A 26,340-nucleotide genomic window follows, 5' to 3' on the forward strand; every position below is an offset into this window, starting at 1 on the left:
ATATACATGGTGGCCGGGCTGTGGGTCCAGGAGGAGGCAGGACCAGAACTGGGATAGGCAGAGCAGAAGGAGGCAGGAGCTTGTTCTTGGGAGTTTCATAAGGCACAAAAATTCCAGAACGTGTCTCCGCCTCAGCCTCTTCAGGATATCCTGTCATTCAACCAAGACATATATAGAGTTGAGAGTGACCGATTTCATCACGACCCCTGGATTTGCCACTTTTCCTGTCTTGAGGCAGTTCTCACATATCATCGGCTTCATTTCAGGAAAAAGGGGGGAAAGAGTTTAAAAGCAAACACTGAAATGAAAGAGAATTCACTAGGAGTTCATCAGACTACAAGAGAATAGCCGAGTACTTCTGACAAGTGCCTGGCATCAGAAGGAGCAAACAGGCTCTCACCATGCTACAAAATCTCATACTTTTTCTTCTTGGATTTGTTGTACACAATTCCTGCTCCCCGCCTGAAACTACAGACCAGGTAAGATGACACTTGTAAGTTTGTTATTTTTCAGGTTCCTAGTGTGTTCCAAGTTTTTTGCTTCCCTCTGTTGCCATGGGTAAAGAGTACATTCTGGACTTTATACAATAAGGTGAAAGCCAGTGGGGAATCTGATCCTAATGGTGGTGCGCAATCCCTCTGAAGGCGTGCTCATTCAATTGGTTCTATTCTTAAACCACACTTGCTAGGAGCTCTGATTTAATGCTAACGTTCCTCTTGCCACTGCTGATGTTGGTTGGTATCCTGGGGTTGGGGGGAGGAGTTGTTTGTTTTCCTTTGTTTTAATAGTCTTATCGTTGTGTCGTTTTGAATATAGGAGATAACAGTGGTTGAAGAGAGATGAATAGAGAGGTGTTCTGGGGATTCCAGGTGGAGTGAAGTCTGCTTGAGAAACGCAGTATTCCAGAATGGCTCGGGAACTCATCCCTTCTATTTTCCACAAGTTGTCCTAGAAGTACCCAGGGCAGTCTTGCCGGCAGCTCCCATGAAGGACACTGACATGCCAGCGTCTCGAGCAGGCTCACATGTGCTAATAGAGCATGTCAGGTATCAGAGGTACAGCAAGGTCAGCCTAAACCAGGGGTATGAGCAAGGCAGTCTGTTGATTCTAAGATGCAGTGTGCAAGGCATGATTTCTGCTCGATTCATCATAAAACTTTAACATGACATTACATGTGTACCAGGCGAATTTTTATCGGTGCCGACTTGATGCCAGTTGGCAGTGCTCGGATGATGCTTTTCACGGAAACACTGGAAGATAGCGTCACCGTCCAGTGTTTCAGCTCAGAGGTTTGAGTGTGGCGAGCTGGACCAGTGGCCCTCGTTCGTTTAACAAATATTTCTGAGGACCAGTCCCCATGCTCCACAGCCGACTAGATGTTCCAGCTTGAGCAAAATAGACAGTCTCTCTCAAAACTTCCCTTTCTCCCCCAACCGTGCTCCACAGCCAGAATAATCATGCTCCTCATTGCCACCACCAGCAGCTTCAACAAGTGCCTGCTTTAGTGTGGAAATCAGGCCTCAAATGGTGTGTGTGGGTTTTTTTTATAGATTTTATTTATTTATTTGTCAGAGAGAGAGAGAGAGAGAGAGAGAGAACACAAGGAGGCAGAGAGGCAGGCAGAGGCAGAGAGAGAAGCAGGCTCCCCACTGAGCAAGGAGCCCGATGCGGGACTTGATCCCAGGACTCCGGGATCATGACCTGAGCTGAAGGCAGCGGCTTAACGCACTGAGCCACCCAGGCGTCCTTCGACTGGTGTTTAGGGCTGAGTTTACTTTTCAGAGGAAACCGTAAGAGAGATAAAATGACCCATTTCATTTGAACAAGACAACTTGGAAGCAAGAGATTTCTTGAAAAGAGACTCTTAAATCTGGGCTTTTAAGCAAGAAAAGAAAAAGTAATGTCCTTCCATACACTTATCTAAATGGGAAAGCCTAATATAAAAAAAATCCTGCTTTTAAAAATCTGAAGGTTCCATGAACCATTAAAGGGAGTTGATTCAAACTCTAGCTAAGGGTGGCTTTTATTATTATTCCAGAAAGAAAATTCCAGAGATATTTTGGTTCATAAAGATCACCAAATGAAAGCTGCCCATACAAACAGATTTTTTTTTTTTTCTATATGCCTCTGTAGAGCGTGCAAGGAGGAGGAATAGCTAATCAGGGAATCCAAAAACCAGTAACCTACAGTGTGACCTTGGCAGGGTCACTGAACCTCCTCTTCCTTTGGTTTTCTCCCCCCCCTAGAATAGGCATGATGAAACCTGCCCTCCTTATCTTCAGCATGGTCAAGATCAAATAAGATGATGCCCTTGGAAGTATGTATAACTGTAAATTTCTCTGTAAAAATAAGATTTCTTCTTGTGCAGCCTTTATCCATTTCAGTAAACTCAGAAGTAATTATGATGTTCCCACCATCCCTACCTAGTGCTGAGCTTGTGCTGTTTGGGGACAAGAATTAAGTAAGAAGGAGTTTGGGGATAAGAGTAAGTAAGAAGGAAGAGACACGGTCCCCTCCCACAAGGGGTTTTTAAATGGAAAGCAAAGACAACAATAGGTTTTCCAGTGGCCAAACACATGAAGAGTAGAAGTTGAGAAAAGGAAGAGAGGGGTGTATGGTTTTGTGGAAGTGGCATTGTTCCACAGGGCCTTGAAGGATGAAGCCAGGAGGGGAGGGACGCACATTCCTATCAGGAAAGGCAATAAACAAAACAGGTGGGGATGGAGAAGCATCACAAGAACTAGCATTTACTGCCTATGACCTTCCAGATCCTGGGCCAGGCAATTTGCATGTGTTATTTCATTTAAAGGTCTCAGGAACCTGGAGAGTGGTGACCAACACCTCCCCATTGCAGTGGCAAAGGTTAGGGAATTCATTTAAGACTGTACAGTTAGCAAGATACAGTGCTTGATTCCAAGCTTAGGTCTTTTAACTCCCAGACGGAGTCTCTCTTCATTGTATGAAGCTGCTTCTTAAACTTGACGGAAAAATGAGGGAGACGGGAAAGAGGGGACCAAATCTGTTCGGGAGGACCAGCATCGACCTCATGGACAATGAGGGATCCTGAAAACAGGGCCAAAGTGGGTCTGCATCCTTCATTTTAGCCTCTGATTCTCTACTGCCTAATGTTGCTAAGCAACAGTTTCTAGGGAGACTTTTGAATTTCCTACAACTCATTCATTCAATCAACAAATATTTACTAAACACTACTATGTGTCAGACACTGGTCTAGGTGCTTAGGGTATACTCAAAGACAAAAGAGAAAAGGATCACTGCCTCCTGGAGCCCATATTCTAGCTGAACTATAATCAAAAGATTGCAAACATCTTTGGAGCAGAAATTATATGCTTCATGGCATTTAGTGCCCAGGCTAGACTATTTCCAGAGAACCAGTGCTGAAAGAATATTCTTGAGACCTGTTGATCTACAACGAATGGACCCTAAATAACCAATTTAAAATTATACTCTATAATATATTTCAGGTTTCCCATTTGGGCATGTGTGTGTAATCATGTTACCTTGCTTTGCTGAATGTAATGATGTTACCTTGCTTTAGATCAAGGGTAGACAACAGGTACAAGCAGCCTCCTTCCTACCCACAGCCATGGCAGACATTGCTTGTTGATCCCAACACTCTTTCTAAATGAGGTTGAAAGTAACTAGTTGGTCATTACCAATCACCCTTGTTACCATCCCTGTCATTCCACAGACTTAAGGCCAATGGGGAAGAATGACCAACCAAGGCTCTGCCAATGGGATTTGATTTTTTTATTTTTTTATGTTTTCACAGGCAAAAAGATGTGATAAGAAATCTCTGCTTACAATTAGAACTGAGTGCCAGTCTTGTTCAGTGAACTTGGGAATTCAATGCCCAGATGGTTACACCAAGGTTACCAATGGCTCCGTGGGTGTTCGAGATTGCAGGTATTCACAAGAAAATAAATGTGCTCGGGTCTTGAAATTTAAGGGATTGCTAATCCAGATTGAAACTTCCCATCTCAAAAACTACAAAGCATTTCCATAATTTTCCCTTATTCTAAGACTACATTCAGTCTACTCACAATTTACAATCTTGAACCTAAAAAATATATTATTGATTCACATTTTAACAAAAAATTAACCATATTGCCTTGCATATAAACATTCTCCCTTCATCTTGATCATCTTTATTTTGAAAATATGGGTTTTGTTTCGTTTGGAGAGGGTGCTAGTCAGAGCATGAACTAAAATGCCATGGGTCTGACAGTCCTCTTACCAACTAGCTATGGATCCCGAAACCGATTAGAACCTGAAGAGGGAAGACAAAGGAATTACAGCTTTGTGCATTTTATGGGAACAGTGCATTCCTGAAATCCTCTTATGATTCAAAACTTTGATAATTCAAGGCTAAGCCTCACAAAGGATGACGAGCATTTTCACTTTCCTGCTAATGGAAGCAATCATACAACTCAAATGTAAACAATGTTTTATTACTCAGTCTACTAACTTAGACATTAGACATCTCTCAATCAGTTCATTCTTAATTCATTAGTATTATTTTTTACTTTTACAAAATAAAAACTAAACACTATTTCAAATTCATGTTTGCTTAATGTGATCATGATATATTCTAAAACCAAAGTCATCAGTTTTAACAAAAGGTTCCAAATACGAAGTGACCTAGAATTAGCAAATATATGCGACAGTTGACCATTCGGGTACCAAACTGGGCACACATCTGTGACCAGATTCTCTTAAAAAGTATATAGAAAGATGTAGAGTTCAAGGTTCAAATTATGTGGTGACTTCATTGAGGACTTTCTTATACTGGCTACTTTTTTCATAGCAAAGTGGACACTTGGTTATATCCTTCCCACCTTATCATCACCTTCCAACACACACACACACACACACACACACACACACGATAAGATTATTGCTCTCTGTTTTAGAATTGAAGATTTGGATCTGTCATTCATTTATGCTGAAATAAATCCAAGGTTGGTTCTTTGTTTCTTTTTTAAAGATTTTATTTATTTATTTGATAGACAGAGATCACAAGTAGGCAGAGAGGCAGGCAGAGAGAGAGGAAGGGAAGCAGGCTCCCTGATGAGCAGAGAGCCCAATGCAGGGCTCGATCCCAGGACCCTGAGATCATGACCTGAGCCGAAGGCAGAGGCTTTAACCCACTGAGCCACGTAGGTGCCCCCCCCCACAAAGGTTGGTTCTTAAGGGGAAGTTTGGTTGTGCCCTTGGTTCCCCCTTTTCCCGTCTTTGTGAAGAGATGTCCCTGCCAGTATTCTCAAGCTTCCAGAGGAATTGTTACCTCTGTCTTCAGCTTGACTGTCCATAAAGCCAGTAGCTCAGGGACTGGATTAGAAGTACAACCTTGATTTTTAAAAAATAATAATAAATTAATTAAAATAAAGAAAAATAATAATAAATTAAAAAATAAAAAAGAAGTACAACCTTGAACTCAACATCACACTATTCTTAACAGTCTAGTTGAAAGAAATGATATTCTGGAGGATTGTCTCTGGATATACTAAAGCCAAAACCTGGAATAAGTCATCCATATGGAGATTCCCAATGGTATTTAGCCTCCACAGAATTGCTGCTCCAGATCAGTACCTCAGATGGTATACAAACTGTTTTAAGAAATTCATCACTACATCTCCCTTGAGGACACGGTGGCAAATCTTGTCCATTATATTACACCGCCTCTCACAAGTCTACATCTATAGTATCTGAAAAAAAAAAATGCTAAACCTAAGCAGTTGGTTCACTTTAAATCCAGGGATCCCATGCATCACAGAACTCATGATCTTTTCCTTCTTGCATTGGTGGCAACAAGTGTGAGGTGCGCCTCTAACATATGCCTAAAACCTAACACTATTTCCGATCTACTAACCTCACTTCTGACGTCACTGTAGATATTCTACCTTCATTTGCATTGCGTTCTGATTTTTTCATCCATTTTGTACAATTAAAGGTAAATCATGATTAAGTTTTGTTCTCCCTAAATAAAAAAATGAATTCAATCTTTGTTTATATGTTTGTTTGTTTGTTTTAATATAGGCAAGTCTAAAGAAAGACCTAAGTAAAAATCCGGGCTAATCCCACTGCCCAGAGTGAACTGCATTGTGCTGATAACAGGTTTATGTCTTCTCCTTCCCCCCCAAGGTACATCTTTGAGATCAGGAAGTACTCGCTGTCTCTTCCTGGATGCCGCCATATCTGTAGAAAGGACTATGTCCAGCCTCAGTGCTGTCCAGGCCACTGGGGCCCAGACTGCATGGGTAAGTGGCATAGAGCTTTTCTTGGACTTTGATACTTGCTTCTCGATGTCCCATTTCACAGAAAATGGAAAGGAAGGAAGTCCGATAAAAGGAGAGTGTCAGCACCTTTTTCTAGAAAGTTCCATTTCAGTCTATATGTAGAAAAGTCTTTCTTGCTCTGTCAGCTTTTATAAACAAATCTGCTTTCCTCCAATTGGAGGTCTCGCTTTACAAAATGTCCTTACAAGTCAGAAAAAGGGACAATTGAAAGGATGTCCATTTTTATAAAAAAGATAAGGGACCCTAGAAAGGATGTAAGAATGCTGGGATACTACAACCCCGAAAACAATTTTCTTTAAGAAGAAATTTTATTATAGCATCTCAAAGACCTTAGTTACTGTTTGGCAACACAGATAATCGTTAAATCTACTAAAACTCTAGTCTTTAGGATGGAATACCAAATTCTATGATGACTAGTTCCACTGTAAGAAAGACAAAGATGTTATATAGTTAGATTTGTATGGTCGAGCCCAGCATTTGTCAGCTAAAATTGAACCTCTATCATGATTAAAGATTAAACATTCGAATAGTGGCTGAGTCCTTGCTATGATATGCAAATTATGTGAGATCACTTTTTTCCCTTGGAGAGTAAAGAAGTCAAGCATTTTAATTCATGCATTGTCCATTTGTTTCCTATTTTCTAGATATAATGAAACATATCCTTAAGAATCCACTTAAAGGGGAACCTGGGTGGCTCAGTGGGTTAAAGCCTTTGCCTTCAACTCAGGTCATGGTCCCGGGGTCCTGGGATGGAGCCCCGCATCAGGCTCTCTGCTCAGCAGAGACCCTGCTTCTCCCTCCCCCTCTGCCTGCCTCTCTGTCTACTTGTGATCTCTCTCTCTCTGTCAAATAAATAAATAAAATCCTTAAAAAAAAAAAAAAAGAATCCACTTAAAGGGAAGGGCACACGGGTGGATCAGTAGGTTGAGCATCTGACTTAGTTGCAGCTCAGGGTGGTGAGATCGAGCCCTGTGTCAGGCTGCTCACTCAGTCTGCTTAAGATTCTCTCTCCCTTTGCACCCCTACCCCAGAATCTCTCTCTGTCTCTCTCAAATAAATAAAGAAAAGTTGTTTTGTTTTGTTTTTCAAAGAATCCACTTAAGGGGAGAGATTAGTTCTCTTTTGCTTTTTTTTTTTAATTAAAATAATACAGGCAAAGGGCACACAGCCCGTAAAATTTAGACAGACATAAAGACAGAAAAAACACTGACTTCTTTCAGTCACACATAGGAAATCCTAAATTGTTTGGCTTATTTCCCTGATCTTTTTTTTTTTTTTTTCAAATGGCTTCTAAACAGTCAAAACTTTCTTGTACATACAATGTTGAAACCTGCTGCTGTGTGTTTTTTGAACTAATGATTAAATAAATAATAGCTTCCACTTATTCAACATTGCTAACACGCAGTACCAAAGAGATACTTGGCTTATATTATCTGATTCAATTCTTTTTTTTTTTTAAGATTTTATTCATTTATTTGACAGAGAGAGATCACAAGTAGGCAGAGAGGCAGGCAGAGAGAGAGAGAGGAGGAAGCAGGCTCGCCGCTGAGCAGAGAGCCCGAAGTGGGACTCGATCCCAGGACCCTGAGATCATGACCCGAGCCGAAGGCAGTGGCTTAACCCACTGAGCCACCCAGGCGCCCCTATCTGATTCAATTCTTAAAACAAATCTTTGAGCTAGACATGTTTATCTCCATTTTGCCTATGAGGGATCAGATATTTAAAGATTATCTCTTACCAATTTCTTTTGGCTTGATAAATAATAAAGCAAGTTCAAGTTCAGGGATGCCTGTCACCAAAGTCTGCTGTCTTTCTACTCTGTCCCACTGCCAGAGCAGAGCTTATAGAAGAAAAAAGATGCATCCCCTGGGTGATTCATTCAGTTGTGCATCTGACATTCGATTTCAGCTCAGGACAGGATCTCAAGGTCATAAGCTCGAGCCCCATGTCAGGCTATGCACTCAGCATGGAGTCTGCTTGAGTTTCTCTCCCTCTGCAACCCCCCTGCTTGTGTGCTCTCTCTCTCTCTCTCTCAAATGGATAAATAAGTTAAATCGAAAAAAAGAAAGGAAGAAAGAGAAAAAGAAAGAAATGAGAAATCCTCCAAATGTGTTTCTAACTTCTCGTTTGATTGGCAAGTCCCTTTACCCGTCCCGGTCAATGACCGGGTTATGCTCCTTGCACTGGAAAGGTCAAGGTTTGGGTTCACGAAATCCTAACCTTCTCTCTATTGACCTCTCTGTCCTCAGTTTCACCCCAGCATGTGGACACTGTGTGATTCTGAGTTTGTTACAATGGATTCAAAAGATTAACTCACCCTTCCATATTTCAAAAACTTTTTTAGCACCAAATGTGGTCACAATTACAACCAGTTCTTGTAGACATGCTGATATAATTCAAAAACTTTTAGATTTGCTTTTCTCTTTTTAACCCATGAGAACTAACACAATGCTGTTAATGATCAGAAGCCTGTAGAAAAGAAAAGGCTTTGTCCAAGATATAGCAACAAAAGTCAGTGCATGCAACATCAGAGGTAACAGACCACAGCTCAGAGAGAAGAAAGAGCCATATTTAGGCTTGACTCTAGTCCCAACATTGGGCAAGTTACTACCTGCCATGCCTCAGCTTCCTTAGAGGAGGGTCAGATGGGGGTCCAAAGTCCTACTTTACAAGACCATAGCCTAGATTTTAAAACATTCATGTAGATGAAAAATACTTGACAGAGTAACACCAAGAAAGCACTTTAATAATGTTTTAGCAGTGGGCGCCCTGGGTAGCTCAGTGGGTTAAGGCCTCTGCCTTCGGCTCAGGTCATGATCCCGGGGTCCTGGGATCAAGTCCCACATCGGGCTCCTGCTTGGTGGGGAGCCTGTTTCTCCATCTCTCTCTGCCTGCCTCTCTGCCTACTTGTGATCTCTGTCTGTCAAATAAATAAATAAAATCTTTTAAAAAAAATGTTTTAGCAGTAAATGAATAAGGGAATAACAGTCAAAACAAACCTTTGGCAGTGAAAGCCAAATAAAGTGACATTTTCTCTTTGAGTCCTTCTTAAATATGGGTAACTCCTAAATCATGAGAAGACAAATAGGATTCAAAACCTTCAGTGGGCTCATGACATCTCAATGTGCTATGCACGAATGGGGCAAGGCTCCTGTCTGCGATCCAGTGTGCACGATTCCTTGAAGGGTCAAACATTTCCTTCTGCTAGGTCTGGAGGCCAGAGAAACAAAGTATGTGGAAAGCAGGGATTGGACAGTCTTTCTGCTGTCCTCTTGTTAGAGCAAAAGGACATGTCCCTTTATCTTCATCTTCCAAACATACTAAATGTCTCCAAAGGCTTCCTTCCTTTAGCTCAGGAAGGAGATAAAGGCTCTACTTAGCTGTATATTTCACCTCTCACATTTTGTAGTGATGACAAGTGAGATCTTGCCTATCACTTTACATTTCCGGAAGGATAAGGCCATTTTGGAGCTGCTGACGTGTGTCCATACATCTTTTTAAGGAAGTACAAGCTTTGGAATGGCCTTCTTCCCAAGGCCATTGTGGTATCCAATTCCTTTCCAGTGCATCAACAAATACATTCATACTTGATACCTCTGGGCTACTTTTAAAATTGTTTTAATAATGCCTCATTCCAATTAGAAAATAACTCTGATCAATACCCCCCCCACAAAAACAAAATTAGAAAACACCCAAAAAGCACAATGAGAAAAAATTGCTCATCATCTTCTAAAATTAAGAATAAGGCATGGATCCTCACTTGGGTGAAAAAAAATATGTCATCCTGACATATGAAAGGTCTTTCTACCCAGATTTAACTTGTTTCTCCCTCATTAGAACTCATCCTGCTTTATCAGATCAGCAGACAACAGTCTTTGCTAATTAGCACACAAACATATTTTTTAACATTGAAATGATCACATTTGAACAACTAATAGCTTACGTGAGGGGAAATTGATTTTTTTTTTTAATTTGGACATGCCAGTTCTCTTGATTTCACCATGAACATTAACTGATCTGTGCAAACAACTCAAAGTAATGGAAAAAGAATGTGGGCAAAGGGGTTATACAGAACCGGGATTGCCGCCAAAACAATCTGATTATTTCAAAGGGAAATGGTCTAGATTCTTCTTTTTGAGGTCGATGTCATCAAATTCTGCCCATTTTTTTAATTTTTTATTTCTTTTCAGCGTAACAGTATTCATTATTTTTGCACCACACCCAGTGCTCCATGCAATCTGTGCCCTCTCTAATACCCACCACCTGGTTCCCCCAACCTCCCACACCCCCCCCGCCCCTTCAAAACCCTCAGATTGTTTTTCAGAGTCCATAGTCTCTCATGGTTCACCTCCCCTTCCAGTTTCCCTCAACTCCCTTCTCCTCTCCATCTCCCCTTGTCTGCCCATTTTTTTTTTAATAATATATTACTTATGTTTCCACATCTCTTTCTTTCCTGTTGTACATTTTTTGCCGGTCGCTGCTCAGGTTGCAAATAACAGACTTCTATGGGCTTGAAATTGGTCTTGTAGTCATGTTCCTTTTGGTTTTGACTGAGAAATAAAGCTGAGTTTACCTGAGGAACCTAATTCACATCAGCTTCCCAGGGAGACAATTTCAGCCAGAGCTATAAGTGGAATACCAGGACATGGTCTCTGCCTATCACTGTGAGCCATGCTTTTCAACAACGGTCCTAGCATGAAGTATGCCCTTCTAGAGTTCATTGGGAGATAAAGTAACAGGGAGGTCTTTGGCCCCTTGCTGCTGGGGATGTTGATTATCTTCCTTTAAAGAAACAGAACAGCTGATGATTTGCTGACAGCTTATAATGGGTAAGCCTCCTGCGTGAGCAAAGTCACAATGCAGGAGACCACCAGGGTAGCAGTAACTAAAGGGAAATGGAATAATGACCTGAAATCTTTTTATCAGCTACTTGAGCCTCATAATGTGTCAGAAATGTGCGCTGATAGCAAATTCTGTAATATCCTTTCGAGCACAGTTGCTGAGAACGTCAATTTTTCCGTCTTTCTACTTAATGGGGGCCTGAGGTGATAGAAAATGATTTGAGAAGCAGGACTAAAACTCCCACTTTTGCCTTAGAAGTTTTACTTAAAAACCAAACAATTTGTTTCATAGATTTTAAACTTAAACCATTCAATCTAGGACATAAAATGAGGAGTCTTTGTGCCCCCACATCCCTGCTATCTTTTTCTCAAAGTTCCTTCCAGTGTTGGCCAACTCCTAAAAAAAACAAGCATTTATGGAGCACCGATTGTATGCTGCTCATAATCACATATCTGATAAGCCCAGTGCCTACCCCCAAGGGGCTCACAGATTAATATAAGAAAGAGATACAAAAGCAGATGAGGAAAAATAATCATACCTGAGAGCCCAGTGGAGGACCTGAGGAATTTTGAGGAGTTTTGCAGCTTGCGCAAAGGCAGCCAGACTAGGAAAGAAGCCTATCTTACTGCAGAGTCCCAGCTCTAACCCGCTACTCTCCACTGCTTCCCCAAATAACAGCTGGTTTTGCCAAGTCAGCTGCTGGCAAGGCGGTCTGCCTCTCTCTAGCCTACTTCTAGAAAGCTTGCTTCCACCATCAGCTAGATAGATGCCTGTCACTGCCTAGAGTTGATTCCATGACACGTGAGCTACCCTTGGTTCTACCCTTTAACTAAGAGGCCATGGGGTTTTGCAGTAAGATGGCACACAGGCTCTGAATCCCTATTGGTCTCCTGTCCCAGCATTTACCACGCTCTGGTTCTGAGACCCACTCTGTAGAGCTCTCAGATTCAGCAATTACAGGGTACCCCGTTAAATTAATTGCAAATAAACAACAAATATGCATACAGTATTTAGGGCATGCTTGTTCTAAAAAACTATTCATTGTTCTATCTGCAATTGAAATTTAACTGGCATCCTACATTCTATCTGGTAAACCTGTCCTTCGGCCTCAGTTTTCTCATCTACAAAACGGAAATAATGATGCTAATAGGCCTACCTCCAAAGATCGTGCTGAGGATTAAGTGAGCTCGTACCTACAAATTACTTAGGATGTTCCTGAAGGGTGGCAGGTCTTCAGAATATGCCAGTTACCTTTTCTGTCTTTTGTGGTCTAGGGGGTGTGCTTAGGTCTGATTTTATATTCTAAGGTACAGATCTTGTATGCTCTGGTTTAGTGGTTAGGGACTCAAAGTTTTGACTCAAGCCTGATTGCAATGCCCTTTCTAATACTTGCCAACCTCATGATCTTGGGCAAGTTACTTACCTCTCTGGCCCTCAGTTTTCTTATCTATAACCTGGGACCAATGATAATGATGATGATGATGATGACGACGATGATGATGTCAACAACAGTCATGCTTTTTTCAGTTGTTGGGAGAGTAAGACCACACATATAAAGTGCTTAGTAATAGTAAATGCTCGACAAGTTCTATCCATCTGTCATAGAACTGGTAACTAAGTCACAGTGCTGGCTGCCAGAGGAGGACTTTCCTATACACTTCATTGTTTATAAAGCTTAAGGCCCCTTAGGTCTACAATTTTTCTTCCCACGATTGTCTACCCTTCTGTGGACCCCATGGGTCACTCGGATCTGTCCAAGCAAAAGCCTGCCCTTCCGGGATATGGGGAAGATAAACCATCAGTCTGCTTGGGCTCCTATAGCCAAATACCATAACAACAGACATTTGGTTCTCACAGATGTGGAGGCTAGGAAGTCCAAGATTAAGATGCTACAGATTTGGTTCCTGTTGAGGCTCTTCTCCCTGGCACACAGATGGCCACCTTCCCACCGTGTCCCCATATGGGAAACAGAGACTCTAGTCCCTCTTTCTCTTCTTAGAAGGACATTAATCCCATCATCGGTCCCCGTCCTTATGATCTCATCTAAACCTAATGAACTCCCCCAAAACCTCACCACCAAATGCCAACCTGTTGGGGTTTAGGACTTTCACATATGAATTTGGGGAGGCACAGACATTCAGTTCATTAATATTAAGTATTCACCTTGGCCTTCAGCCCACTGGGTCATAAGCCACTGGAGAGAAGTCTGAGCCAGGACGAAGCACCTGTTAAGAGAAAACCTTCCCTCCCTTGCTGAATGTGTGCTGTTGAGACTCAGGAAGATTCCCAGAAGACAGCAAAGAATACCCAACCAGTAGATGCCTTGACCCTTAGCACAGCCACAGGCAGACACCCAATGACCTCTGAATAAAGCAGACCGCTCGTTTCAATGAGAAGTATGTGTTGGGCACCTCTTCAGAAATAAGTCTAAAGCACTGAAGCTCAACTCACCAGCCCCTTCCCGCCTACAGCAAGAGGAACAAAGGCCCATTTTCTGTTTAGGCTTAATCTCATTTCACATTCTTGTGAAAATACAAAGAGAAAACAACATCTTTGAAAACAATTGTAGGCATTCAATAAATCTTGAATTAATTACTTAACTAAATGAATGTCTTGTAAAAACATTTAAGCTATGTAAAATAATTTGAAGCTATCAACACAGAGAAGCACAATTCTGAGCCTTTAGAGTCAGATACAGCAGGGTGGAAATCCTTGTCTCTCCGCCTGACAGCTGTATAACTTTATTAGTGGTCCTCTCTCTGCCTCAGTGTCCTCGTAGATAAAATGGGGATTGTAACACTTCATAGAGTAAAGAGTAATAGTTCATAGTTGTGAAGATAACACGTGTAATGTCCTTAGCATTCCACTCAAGGTTTAGACCAATAAGAAGAAGAACATGACGAGCAAAACAACAACAACAACAAAAAATCAAAAACAAAACAAAACAAACAAACAAACAAAAACAAGTCAAGTTGGTCTTTTTAAGGTCAACATCTGAAGGTGTTCAGTAACAGTTTACCAGATGGTGGCCCTGAAGAAATGCTTCCTAAACACTGGTGTTCTGAAACTACTCTTAAGTATTTGAATGAAAAGGTTTAGAGACTGAAGGTCAGAAACTGAAAGACTTACCCTGTGTTTAAAAATAGCCCTTCCCGATTCTAGTGTCTTGCTTTGTTTTCTTTTCCAGTCAGCATAATTATAGGCAAGGACATCTCTGAGGTCTAAACAGAAGTTGAGTTTCATTAATTACTGACCAGGACACTGACCACCTTTCCCAAACCTATCAGTAGGGGCACATGCTCAGCTAATAAATTCTTCTCATTTATTCTTAACTTATAATTTTCGTAGAGTGAAACTCAACGTTATCAGTGTGCAGCTGTATGAGTTCTGACCAGCTTTGTGTAACCACCACCACCGTTAACTTAGAAAAGATTTATTTCATCCCCCTCAAATTCCCTTTGCTATCATGTCCTCCCTCCCATTTCTGAAGCCCTGGCAATTACTGATCTGTTTTCTGTGCCTATAATTTTACCTTCATGTCACATGATTGGAGTGACACAGTGTGTGGTTTTTGAGACTGGTTTCTTCCAATTAGCATAATGCTTGACGATATGTCTGTGTTGCTATCTGTGTCCATAGTTCCTTCTTTTCTAATGCTTCATAGCCTGCCATGATGCAGCAGCAGCCAGTCAGTTCATTCACCAACTGGAAGATGTATGGGTTTGTTTCCAGTTTGGTACAACTAAGAATAAAGTTATTACGGACATTCATGCACAGGTTTTTGTGTGTACCTAAAATTGATTTCTTTTTATTTTTTTTAAGATTTTATTTATTTATTTGACGGAGAGAGAGATCACAAGTAGGCAGTGAGGCAGGCCGGGGGGGGGGGGGAGCAGGCTCCCTGCTGAGCAGAGAGCCCGACGCAGGGCTGGATCCCAGGACCCTGAGATCATGACCTGAGCCAAAGGCAGAGGCTTAACCCACTGAGCCACCCAGGTGCCCCTAATTTTTATTTTTTCATGTGCATATTTGCTCTTCATGTATCTTTCAAGTTGTTGTTTCTGGAGCATTGAGAGTTCTTTAAATGTTTGACATACAAGTCTTTTATATGATACATGATTTGTAAATATTTCTTTGTGGTCTGTGGCTTGTCTTTTCATTCTTTTAACACTAACTTCAGACGAGCGAATGTTATGAATTTTGGTGAGGTCAAATATATCAATTTTTCTTTCATAGATAGTGTTTTTTATATCCTATCTAGAAATCTTTCCCTACCTTAATATCACAAAGATTTTCTTTTATTTTTTTCTTCTAGAAGTTCTATAATTTTAGGTATTGTGTTCAAGTCCATCATCCCCTGCAAGTTAATTTTTGTATATGATTTGAGGTATGGATCAAGGTTCATTTTTTATATGTAGATTCCTAGTGATTCCAGCATCATTTCTTGAAAAGACTACCCTCTCCCCATTGGGTTGTGTTTGGACTGTTGTAGAAAATCAATTAACCATCTCTGTGTGGGTGTATTCCCGGACTCCCTATTCTGTTCCAGTAATCTGTATGTATATCCCTTTACCATCAGGATTTCTGTAGCTTCACACTGTCTTAAAATCTGGCAGCATACATTCTCCAGCTTGGTTGCTTTCAAAATTATCTTGTTTATTCTAGTTTCTTTGTTTTTCCATGTAAAATTTAGAATCAGCCAATATCTACCAAAAAGTCCTGCTAGAATTTTAATGAAATTATATTGAATCTATAAGTCAGTTTAGAGAGAACTGACATCTTAAAGTACTAAATCTTTTAACCCATAACCACACTAAATTTTCCCATTTAAGACTTCTTTTATTTTGTTTGTCAGTGTTTTATCAATTTTAACTTACAAATTTTGCACAATTTTCATTATGTTCACACCTAAGTGTCTCATGGGTTTTGGTAACATTTTTAATGGTATATTTTCATTTTAATTACCAGTTCTTTCTTATGAGTTTGTATAAAAAAATAGAAATAAAATTGACTTTTTAAATATTGCTCTTGTATCCTGAGAACTTATTAAATATATGTATTAGGTCTAGTAACTTTGGGGGACTTTTTTGAATTTTCTGCAGGCAATCATGTTGTCTAATATTAGAGACCATTTTCATTTTTCCTTTCCAATATGAATGTATTTTATATCCTTTTTTCTTACTTTGTTTTACTTCTCATGATGTACTATCTGTTTCATATATGGTTGGATTCAGTTTGCTACAAATTTGTTTTAGAATTTTCTAATTTATGCATTAGATTTTTAAAATCTTTTTAATTAACATATAATGTATTATTTGTTTCAGGGGTACAGGTATCTGAATCATCACCTTACATAATTATCAGCACCCACCATAACACATACCCTCCCCAATGTCCATACCCAGACACCTTATTCCTCCTCCTCCCTCCAGCAACCCTAAGTTTGTTTCCTGAGATTAAAAGTCTCTTATGGTTTGTCTTCCTCCCTGATCCCATCTTGTTTCATTTTCCCTCCCTTTTCCCCACAACTTCTCACCCTGCCTCTCGAATTTCTCATATCAGAGAGATCATATGATAATTGTCTTTCTCTCACTGACTTATTTTGTTTAGCATAATACCATCTAGTTCTATCCATGTCATTGCAAATGGCAATATTTCATTTTTTAGATGGCTGCATACTATTCCTTTGTGTGTATCTGTGTGTGTATATATGTGTGTGTGTGTGTGCACATATATACACACAATATGTGTGTGTGTGTATACATATCCTCTTCTTTATCCTTTCATCTGTTGATGGACACCTACGTTCTTTCCATAGTTTGGCTATTGTGGACATTGCTGCTATAAACATTCGGGTACATGTGCCCCTTCAGATCACTACATTTATATCTTTAAGATTAATACCCTGTAGTGCAATTGTGGGGTCATAGGTAACCCTATTTTCAACTTTTTGAGGAACCTCCATACTGTTTTCCAGAGCGGCTGCACCAGCTTACATTCCCAACAGTGTAAGAGGGTTCCCCTTTCTCTGCATCCTCACCAACATCTGTCATTTACTGACTTGTTCATTTTAGCCATTCTGACTGGTGTGAGGTGGGATCTCACTGTGGTTTTGAGTTGTATTTCCCTGATGCCAAGTAATGTTGAGCACATTTTCATGTATCTGTTGGCCACTTGGTTGTATTCTTTGCAGAAATTTTTGTTCATGTCTTCTGCCCATTTCTTGATTGGATTATTTGCTCTTTGGGTGTTGAGTTTGATAAGTTCTTTGTAGATTTTGGATACTAGCCCTTTATCTGATAGGTCATTTGCAACTATCTTCTCCCATTGTGTTAGTTGTCTTTTGGTTTTGCTGACTTTTTCCTTTGCTGTGCAAAAGCTTTTGATCTTAAATATGTCCCAATAGTTCATTTTTGCCCTTGCTTCCCTTGCCTTTGGTGATGTTCCTAGGAAGAAGCTACAGTGACTGAAGTCAAAGAAGTTGCTGCCTGTGTTCTCCTCAAGGATTTTGGTGCATTCCTGTCTCACATTAAGGTCATTCATCCATTTGGAGTCAATTTTTGTGTGTAGTATAAGGAAATGGTCCAGTTTCATTCTTCCGCATGTGGCTATACAATTTTCCCAACACCAATTGTTGAAGAAACTGTCTTTTTTCTATTAGACATTCTTTCCTGCTTTGTTGAAGATTAGTTGACCATAGAGTTGAGGGTCCATTTCTGGGCTCTCAATTCTGTTCCATTGATCTATGTGTCTGTTTTTGTGCCAGTACCATACTGTCTTATTGATTACAGCTTTGTAATAGAGCTTGAAGTCTGGAATTGTGATGTTACCAACTTTGGTTTTCTTTTTCAACATTCCTCTGGATAATTGCAGTCTTTTCTGGTTCCATATAAATTTTGGGATTATTTGTTCCATTTCTCTGAAAAAAGTTGATGGTATTTTGATAGAGATTGAATTAAATGTATAGATTGCTCTAGGTAGCATAGACATTTTCACAATAATTGTTCTTCCAATGCATGAGCATGGAACCGTTTTTCCATTTCTTTGTGTCTTCCTCAATTTCTTTCATGAGTGTGCTATAGTTTTCTGAGTACAGATTCTTTGCCTATTTGTTTAGGTTTATTCTTAGGTATCTTATGGTTTGGGGTGCAGTTGTAAATGGGACCAATTCCTTAATTTTTCTTTCTTCTGCCTTGCTGTTGGTGTATAGAAATGCAACTGATGTCTGTGCATTGATTTTATATCCTGACACTTTCCTGAATTCCTGGATGAGTTCTAGCAGTTTTGGAGTGGTGTCTTCTGAGTTTTCCACATGAAGTATCATACCACCTGCAAAGAGTGAGAGTTTGACTTCTTTGCTGATTTGGATACCTTTTATTTCTTTTTGTTCTCTGATTGCTGAGGCTAGGACTTCTAGTACTATGTTGAATACCAGTGGTGATAGTGGGCATCCCTGCCATGTTCTTGACCTTAGGGGAAAAGCTCTCTGTTCTTCCCCATTAAGAATGATGTTAACTGTGGGGCTTTCATAGATGGCTTTTACTATATTGAAGGATGTTCCCTCTATCCCTACACTGTGAAGAGTTTTGATCAAGAAAGGATGCTGTACTTTGTCAAATGCTTTTTTAGCATCTATTGAGAGTATCCTATGGTTCTTGTTCTTTCTTTTAGTAATGTATTGTATGATATTTATTGGTTTGTGGATGTTGAAACAACCTTGCAGCCCAGGAATAAATCCCACTAGGTCATGGTAAATAATCATTTTCATGTACTGTTGGATCCTATTGGCTAGTGTTTTGATGAGAATTTTTACATCCATATTCATGAGAGATATTGGTCTATTCTCCTTTTTGATGGGGTCTTTGTCTGGTTTGGGGATCAAGGTAATGTTGGCCTCATAAAAGAGTTTGTAATTTTTCCTTCCATTTCTATTTTTGGAACAGTTTCAGGAGAATAGGTATTAATTCTTCTTTAAATGTTTGGTAGAATTCCCCTGGGAAGCCATCTGGCCCTGGGCTCTTGTTTCTTGGGAGATTTTTGATGACTGCTTCACCTTACAGGTGATGGTTCTGTTCAGGCTTTCTATGTCTTCCTGGCTCAGTTTTGGTAGTTTATATGTCTCTAGGAATGCATCCATTTCTTCCAGATTATCAACTTTGCTGGCATATCAAAGTTGCTCATAATATGTTCTTATAATCGTTTCTATTACTTCAGTGTTGGTTGTGATCTCTCTACTTTCTTTCATGATTTTATTAATTTGGGTCCTTTCCCCTTTCTTTTGGATAAGTCTGACCAGGGGTTTATCAATCTTATTAATTCTTTCTAAGAGCCATATCCTGGTTTTGTTGATCTCCTCTACTGTTCTTTTGGTCTCTATTTCATTTATTTCTGCTCTGATCTTTATTATTTCTCTTCTCCTGCTGGGTTAGGCTTTCTTTGCTGTTCTTTCTCCAGCTCCTTTAGTGGTAGGGTTTGGTTGTATATTTGAGGACTTTCTTGTTTCATGAGAAAGGCTTGTATTGCTATATACTTTCTTCTCAGGACAGCCTTTGCTGCATCCCAAAGATTTTGAACAGTTGTATTTTCTTTTTCATTTGTTTCCATTAATTCTTTAATTCTTCTTTAATTTCCTGATTGACCCATTCATTCTTTAGTAGGATGCTCTTTAGCCTCCATATATTTGAGTTCTTTCCAACTTTCCTCTTGTGATTGAGTTCAATTTTCAAAGCACTGTGGTCTGAAAATGTGTCACAGTGATCCCAATTTTTGGTACTGGCTGAGAGCTGATTTGTGACTCAGGATGTGATCTATTCTGGAGTATGTTCCATGGGCACTAGAGAAGAATGTGTATTCTGTTGCTTTGGGATGGAATGTTCTGAATATATCTGTGAGGTTCATCTGGTCCAGTGTGTCATTTAAAGCCTTTATTTCCTTGTTGATCTTTTGTTTTGATGATCTGTCCTTTTCAATGAAGGGAGGTGTTAAATTCCCCTACTATTCTTATATTATCGTTGATGTGTTTCTTTGATTTTGTTATTAAATGGTCCTTATAGTTGGCTGCTTCCCTGTTAAAGGCATAGATATTTAAAATTGTTAGATCTTCTTGTTGGACAAACATTTTAAGTATGATATAGTGTCCTTCCTTATCTCTTATTATAGCCCTTGGCTTACAATCTAATTTTTCTGAGATAAAGCTTGCTACCCCTGCTCCTTTTTGATGTCCATTAGTTTTGTAAATTGTTTTCTACCTGCTCGCTTTAAATCTGGAGGTGTCTTTGGATCTAAAATAAGTTTCTTGCAGGCATCATATCTATGGGCCTTGTTTTTTCTATCCATCCTGATACCCTGTGTCTTTTGATTGGGTCATTTAGCCCATTTACATTCAGCATAACTACTGGAAGGTATGTATTTAGTGCCATCATATTGCCTGTACGGTGACTGTTACTGTATATTGTCTCTGTTCTTTTCTGGTCTGTTACTTTTAGGCTTCTCTTTCCTGATTTATTGTTTGCAAGTTCTTTTAGTTTTTGTTTATCCTGGAAGATTTTTATCTCTACTTCTATTTTCAATGACAGTCTAGCTGGATATAGTATTCTTGGCTGTGTATTTTTCTCATTTAGTGTTCTGACTATGTCATGCCAGTCCTTTCTGGCCTGTGAGGTCTCTGTGGATAGGTCTTCTGCCAATCTAATATTTGTACCTTTTTAGGTTACAGATCTTTTGTCCTAAGCTGCTTTCAGGGTTCTCTCTTTGTCATTGAGACTTGTAGTTTTACTATTAGATGACAGGGTGTTGACCAATTTTTATTGATTTTGAGAGGGGGGTCTCTGTGTCTCCTGGATTTTGATGTTTGTTCCCTTCCCCATATTAGGGGATTTCTCTGCTCTAATTTGCTCCAATCTACCTTCTGCCCCTCTTTCTCTTTCTTATTCTTCTGGGATCCCAGTGATTCTAATATTGTTTCATCTTATGGCATTACTTATCTCTCAAATTCTCTTTTCATGGTCCAGTAGTTATCGCTCCTTTTCTCAGCTTCTTTATTCTCCATCATTTGGTCTTCTATATCACTAATTCTCTCTTCTGCCTCATTTATCCTAACAGTAAGAGACTCCATTTTTTATGTCACCTTATTAATAGCTTTTTTTATTTCAACTTGGTTAGATTTTAGTTCTTTTATTTCTTCAGAAAGGGAGTTTATTTCTCCAGAAAGGGATTCTCTGGTATCTTCTGTGCTTTTTCCAAAACTACTAGCATCTTTATAATCATTCTTCTGAACTCTAGCTCTGATATCTAACTAATGTTGGTATTGATTAGGTCTCCAGCAGTCATTACTGCCTCTTGTTCTTTTTTTCTTTTTTCTTTTTTCTTTTTTTTTGAGGTGAGTTTTCCACCTTATCATTTTGTCCAGAGAAGAATATATGAATAAAAGGACAAAATGCTAAAGGGTAGCAATGACCCCAGAAAAATATACAGTAACCAAATCAGAAAAGACCCAAAACCAGTGGGAGAAGAAACAAGAAAAAAAATTTTATATATATATATATATATATATATATATATATATATATATATAGAAGAAACAGCTTCCCAAAAATTTAAAGAAAGAAAAACTTTTTTATATATACAAACAAGGGTAAATTCAATGACGGGATGGAATATGACTGTAAAGATGAAAATTTAAAAAGATTTTTAAAAAGAAATTGAAAATGTTCCTGAAAGTTGAGGCAGAGAACTTTCACAGATTCTTCTTCATCCTGCTGCTGATATGTGGACTTCACGGCACCTAGGAAGTCATCTCAAACCACAGCCTGATGTTGTAAATGGTAGAACAATAAAATACAAGGAGTCTGGGTCTAATAATTACAGAGTTACCAGACAAGCTCTGAAATGTTTATCTCTAGGGTTCATTTATATCTGAGAGCAATACATTTGAAGCTGCTGTTATTTGAGCATTTTTATCACTTGCAGCTGAAGCTAGTCTTTTCTAACACCATGCCTAAACTGAGAGGATTGTTGAAAAAGCAATCCCCCCAAGTATGAGGGAATAAGACTCTTATTTCAGTTGAAATTTAAATCTCTGGTTTTCTATCTCTGGATCAACTCAACTCACACATAGAGAGAAAATTATCACTTTCATCAATAAAAAGATTTGAGTTCAAAAAAAAGGAATTAATAAGATAATAAGTTGGTTGAAAAAGAATTAAAAAAGAGGGAGTGAATGTCATCAGGCTGGAGACTAGAACAAAGCCATATGCCAGATTTAGGGTATATTTTGATCTGTTAGAAGAAACTGTATCTCAAAATTTTAAAGAAAGAAAAACTTATATGTATTCAAAAAATAAGACTAAATACAATGAAGGGTTAGAATATGACTATAAAAATGTAAATTGAAAAAGATTTTTTAAAAGGTATTGATAAGATAAAATAGGTTAAAATGGGAAAGAGGAAATATTAAAAAAAAAACCAGAAAAAGAAAAAATAATGAACATCTTAAAAATTTAACTTTGAAAGACTAAAGAATCATGGGTAAAAAGCCATGAATTCTATTTTGCTGCATTTCTCTAGCACTGGTGTTTTGCAGTCGTTATTGATAGGTAAAATTGGTCTTAGCTGGATGTTCTTGCTGATCTTCTGGGGGAGGCACCTTTTGCAGTGATTATCAAATGTCTTTGCCTGAGGCAGAATTGCACCATCCTTGGCCAGGGCCAGGCTAAGCAATCTGCTTGGGTTTGCTCTCAATAGCTTTTGTTCCCTGAACACTTTCCATACAGCTTTGGAGGAGGAGAATAAAGATAGTGGCCTCCCAGTCTCTGACCTGGAGGAGCCGAGAGCTTGGGCATCCCCCTCTTCAGTGCGTCCTTAGAGAAAAGCAGTCAGTCACTCCTGTTTCCCACTGTGTATTGTATTCTCATGCTCCAAGCTCACCCAGCCTGTGACTGAGTGTTTCTATCTCTGGCGCACGGCCCCATTTGAAGTCTCCAAACCCAGCAGATTCCTGCTGCATGTTCCCATGCTGCTCCTCCTCTTGGAGGAAGGTGGGGGTCTCCCTAGACCTGCCACTTGTAGGGTCCCTGCTCGAAGAATAGTGGCCCAACTCTGTCTCAGATCATGGTTTAAGGTAAACCAGAGCTGAGAGCTCACTCCTTGGCTCTATCTCTGTAGCCAGCTTCCCCTTCCAATACATGGGAGCTCTGCCACACTCAGATACCCCTGGTCTTTTGGGGACCCCTCGGGTTGTGAGACCACACTGTCCCCACGAGGGCTCTACCCCCTACTTAGCTTATGGAGCCATATCCCTCAGTGAAGCAGACTTCTAAAAGTTTTGATTTTGTGCCCCACTGCTTTACCACTTGCCAGGGGCCTACTCCTCCCCCTGCGGTCTATCTTCCCATATATATTACCTTGGAATCACTCTTCCACACATCCTACCTTCCAGAAAGTGGTTGCTTTTCTGTTCTTAGAATTGCTGCTATTCTTCCCTTTGATTTCCTATTGAGTTTTCTTGTCTTAGATTTTTTTAAAGAACTTTTGTGTCTGTGTTGATTAGAGATGCTGATCTGTAATTTCCTTTTAAGTATTTGTCAGGCTTGGGAATCAGAGTAAGAATGCTTTCCATGTTGAAGGAGCTGTTCCCTCTTCCTCAGTTTTTCAGAATTTTCATATAATTTTTATGATTTCTTCCTTAAATATGAGGTACCTGCACTAGTGAAGCCACCTGGCATGGAGTTTTCTTTGTAAGAAGGATTTTAAGTTTAAATTTAACTTCTCAGATAAAAAGATGCAGGTCTGACTCTTTTGAATAAGAGAGGGAACCAAGGGAGGTTAGATTGGAAAAGTCATAGACTACATGTAATTCTAAGAAGATTGGGTAAAGCTGTTGGGGAGCACTCTAGCCAAAGTCACTGAACAGGGGAGTCCTCCATCTTGCAGGAAAGGGCCTGCTCTAGTATCCACTCTGGTATCCCTGCCACGCTCAGGCACTGACTAGAAGCAGATGTGGAAAGTGTGGCCTCATGAACAGGATGGTTGCCAACAGGGAAATTATGCACCCACATTGCACATCTGAGAGGTGAATTTTCATAACAACTCTACCTGGAGAGGAGGGCCTCAGGAATCTACCTTTGACACAATTCCTCCTCCCTCACCTCCTTCCCCAGGTGATTAGAAACAGCTGGTCCAATGAATCACCTTCACAGGAAAACCTGCTTAAAGTTTTAAAAAGAAGGGCCTGTTAGTTGCATCCTAAGGAAAAAAGAGGCCCAGACTTCCTGGACGTAACATCATACTCTCAGGAACTAGGATGGGAGATACTCCCTAATTCTTCTGTGACCAGCCTTTGGCCTATAATTGTGTTCTCAGTAGATGGCTTTGCCTTGTGTTCTGCTCTATATATTATCAGAAGGCACGGGCCGAGTGGAAGGGACACCCAGAGGATGGAAGAGTCATATCTGCCTTAGAGGAGGACGTGGGAGAACGTGTTTGAATGGGGGTGGGGGGAGGTACAGGCAAGGGTGGAGGGAAACATATGTCTGGGCAGTGGGATGGACAGAAGAAATGGGAGGTGGACGATGAGGTTGTCCAATGCAGGGAGGAAGCTAACAAACAATGCGAGTGTGGGAACTGGGATCCTGGCGTCATTGTCTGTAGAGTAAAAATGCCTGGGAAAACATTTCTGCAAGGTGGCACTGATTGCTGAGTCCCAGGGCTGTGAGGCCCTGTGTTCTTCTGAGCCAGCCCACAAGGTAAGCTACCACTCAGAGAGCATCTTGCATGCCTAGTTGTAGGGAGAGGCACAGGGACCAAGAGAGGGAAACTGTGGCAGAGCTGTCATCCCTCTATCTTCCTGGTCCTGCCAAGAGGTGGGCCTGGTCCTCAAAATACCATTTCAAACCAAGAAGGGCCTAACATCACAAGGAAATAGAAGAAGGGCCATTGGATAGTCAACAATCGATGGAAATGCTCTCATAGCACCCGTTGCTCGGCATTGTGAATGCAAGAGTTTCAGTCGGGCTTCAGGTGAATTTCAAAGTGTTTACCTGGTACCTGCTTGATTAGACCCTATCCCCCCTCTTCATCCCCATCTCCTGCTTCTCTTTTTAAGGTAAAGACCACAATCTTTAACAGGGCCCTTCTTCAATAATCTGGCTGTTGCCCCCTAATGAGACCAAATCTAAGTCAACAGGGCCATTGAGGATTAGGTTATTTGGGGTCAATGTTGGTAGCTTCAGGTAACTGGATTGAAGAAAACTCTTCTCCCATTAGCCTCATCTCAGTTTGCAAACCAGTATTTATTTGATTGTCCATTAATCCATGACTTTCTCCCCACTAGACTGGGAAGACCATGGAAATAAGGGACCCAGCCTGTGCGCTCACCTTGTACATTCAGGACCTTACAGAGTCCTGATTCAAACAGATTCCTGATAATCTATTTCCTGAGTATTGTTACCTGTTATAGTGCCAATCTGAAAGAACAGAAGCTAGAAAGGATGAGGAGTATCCACTCTAAATAATAACAGCCATTGACTGAGCACCTAATATTTCCAGGCCTTACCGCAACCTGCCAAGAAGACACTTGAGCTGAATCTTAGTGTCATGCATTGATTTTTTTCCCAAAAGGGTACAGCTAGCAAAGACTTGTACTGGGACTCAAACCCAGAAGATGCTGATGGCAGAGTCTGGGCTTTTTTGTGACTCTTCTGTGTCTCACATAGCCACTGCTCCAGTTGGTAGGAGACAGCCAAACCAACATATTGGTTTTCAAGGTGATTTATGAATATTAGCTACATGTCAGGGTGTCTTCTCCTTTGCTCCTCTCATAAATGTTTCTGTTATCTGCGCTGTTATCTGTTATCTGCTATTCTGGGCTACACCAGGGCTTGATGAGTATACACCATAGCGATGAGCAGTGCAAGTGTGGTAGACTCTGGAGCACCTGCCAGAGTTCAAAACCTACTGCAATACAGTCATGGGAAAGAAGACCACAGACTCAAAATGTGTCATCTAGACTCTGTAGGTTACCAACGTTCTTCGTGCAGGGAAGAGGGAAGACAGAGAAAACACCATCCATGGGTGTAGAACTCGACTCTCTCACCCCTCCATACCCACAAGTTATAAGTGTTCTTTTCCAGAACTAGTCTAGTAACTCAAGCAAACCATCAGGGTCTCTTTGGAAGAACTGTTT

General features: G+C 40.2%; 1 protein-coding gene across 2 annotated transcripts in view; it reads left to right on the forward strand.

The window, feature by feature from the left end:
* Positions 1–214: 214 nt before the first annotated feature.
* The window catches only part of STAB2 (stabilin 2), a 166,905-nt gene continuing 140,779 nt past the window's right edge, over positions 215–26,340 (forward strand). For both annotated transcript variants that reach the window (XR_009356928.1, XM_059186690.1), the window contains exons 1-3: positions 215–479; positions 3,791–3,924; positions 6,163–6,278. Coding sequence is in view for 1 of the 2 variants with exons in the window: in XM_059186690.1 (XP_059042673.1) it covers positions 402–479; positions 3,791–3,924; positions 6,163–6,278 (328 nt within the window). In the remaining variant the exon portion in view is untranslated. The remainder of the gene's footprint in view (positions 480–3,790; positions 3,925–6,162; positions 6,279–26,340) is intronic.

This window comes from Mustela lutreola, chromosome 8, assembly GCF_030435805.1.
Source record: "Mustela lutreola isolate mMusLut2 chromosome 8, mMusLut2.pri, whole genome shotgun sequence".
Lineage (NCBI taxonomy): Eukaryota > Metazoa > Chordata > Mammalia > Carnivora > Mustelidae > Mustela > Mustela lutreola.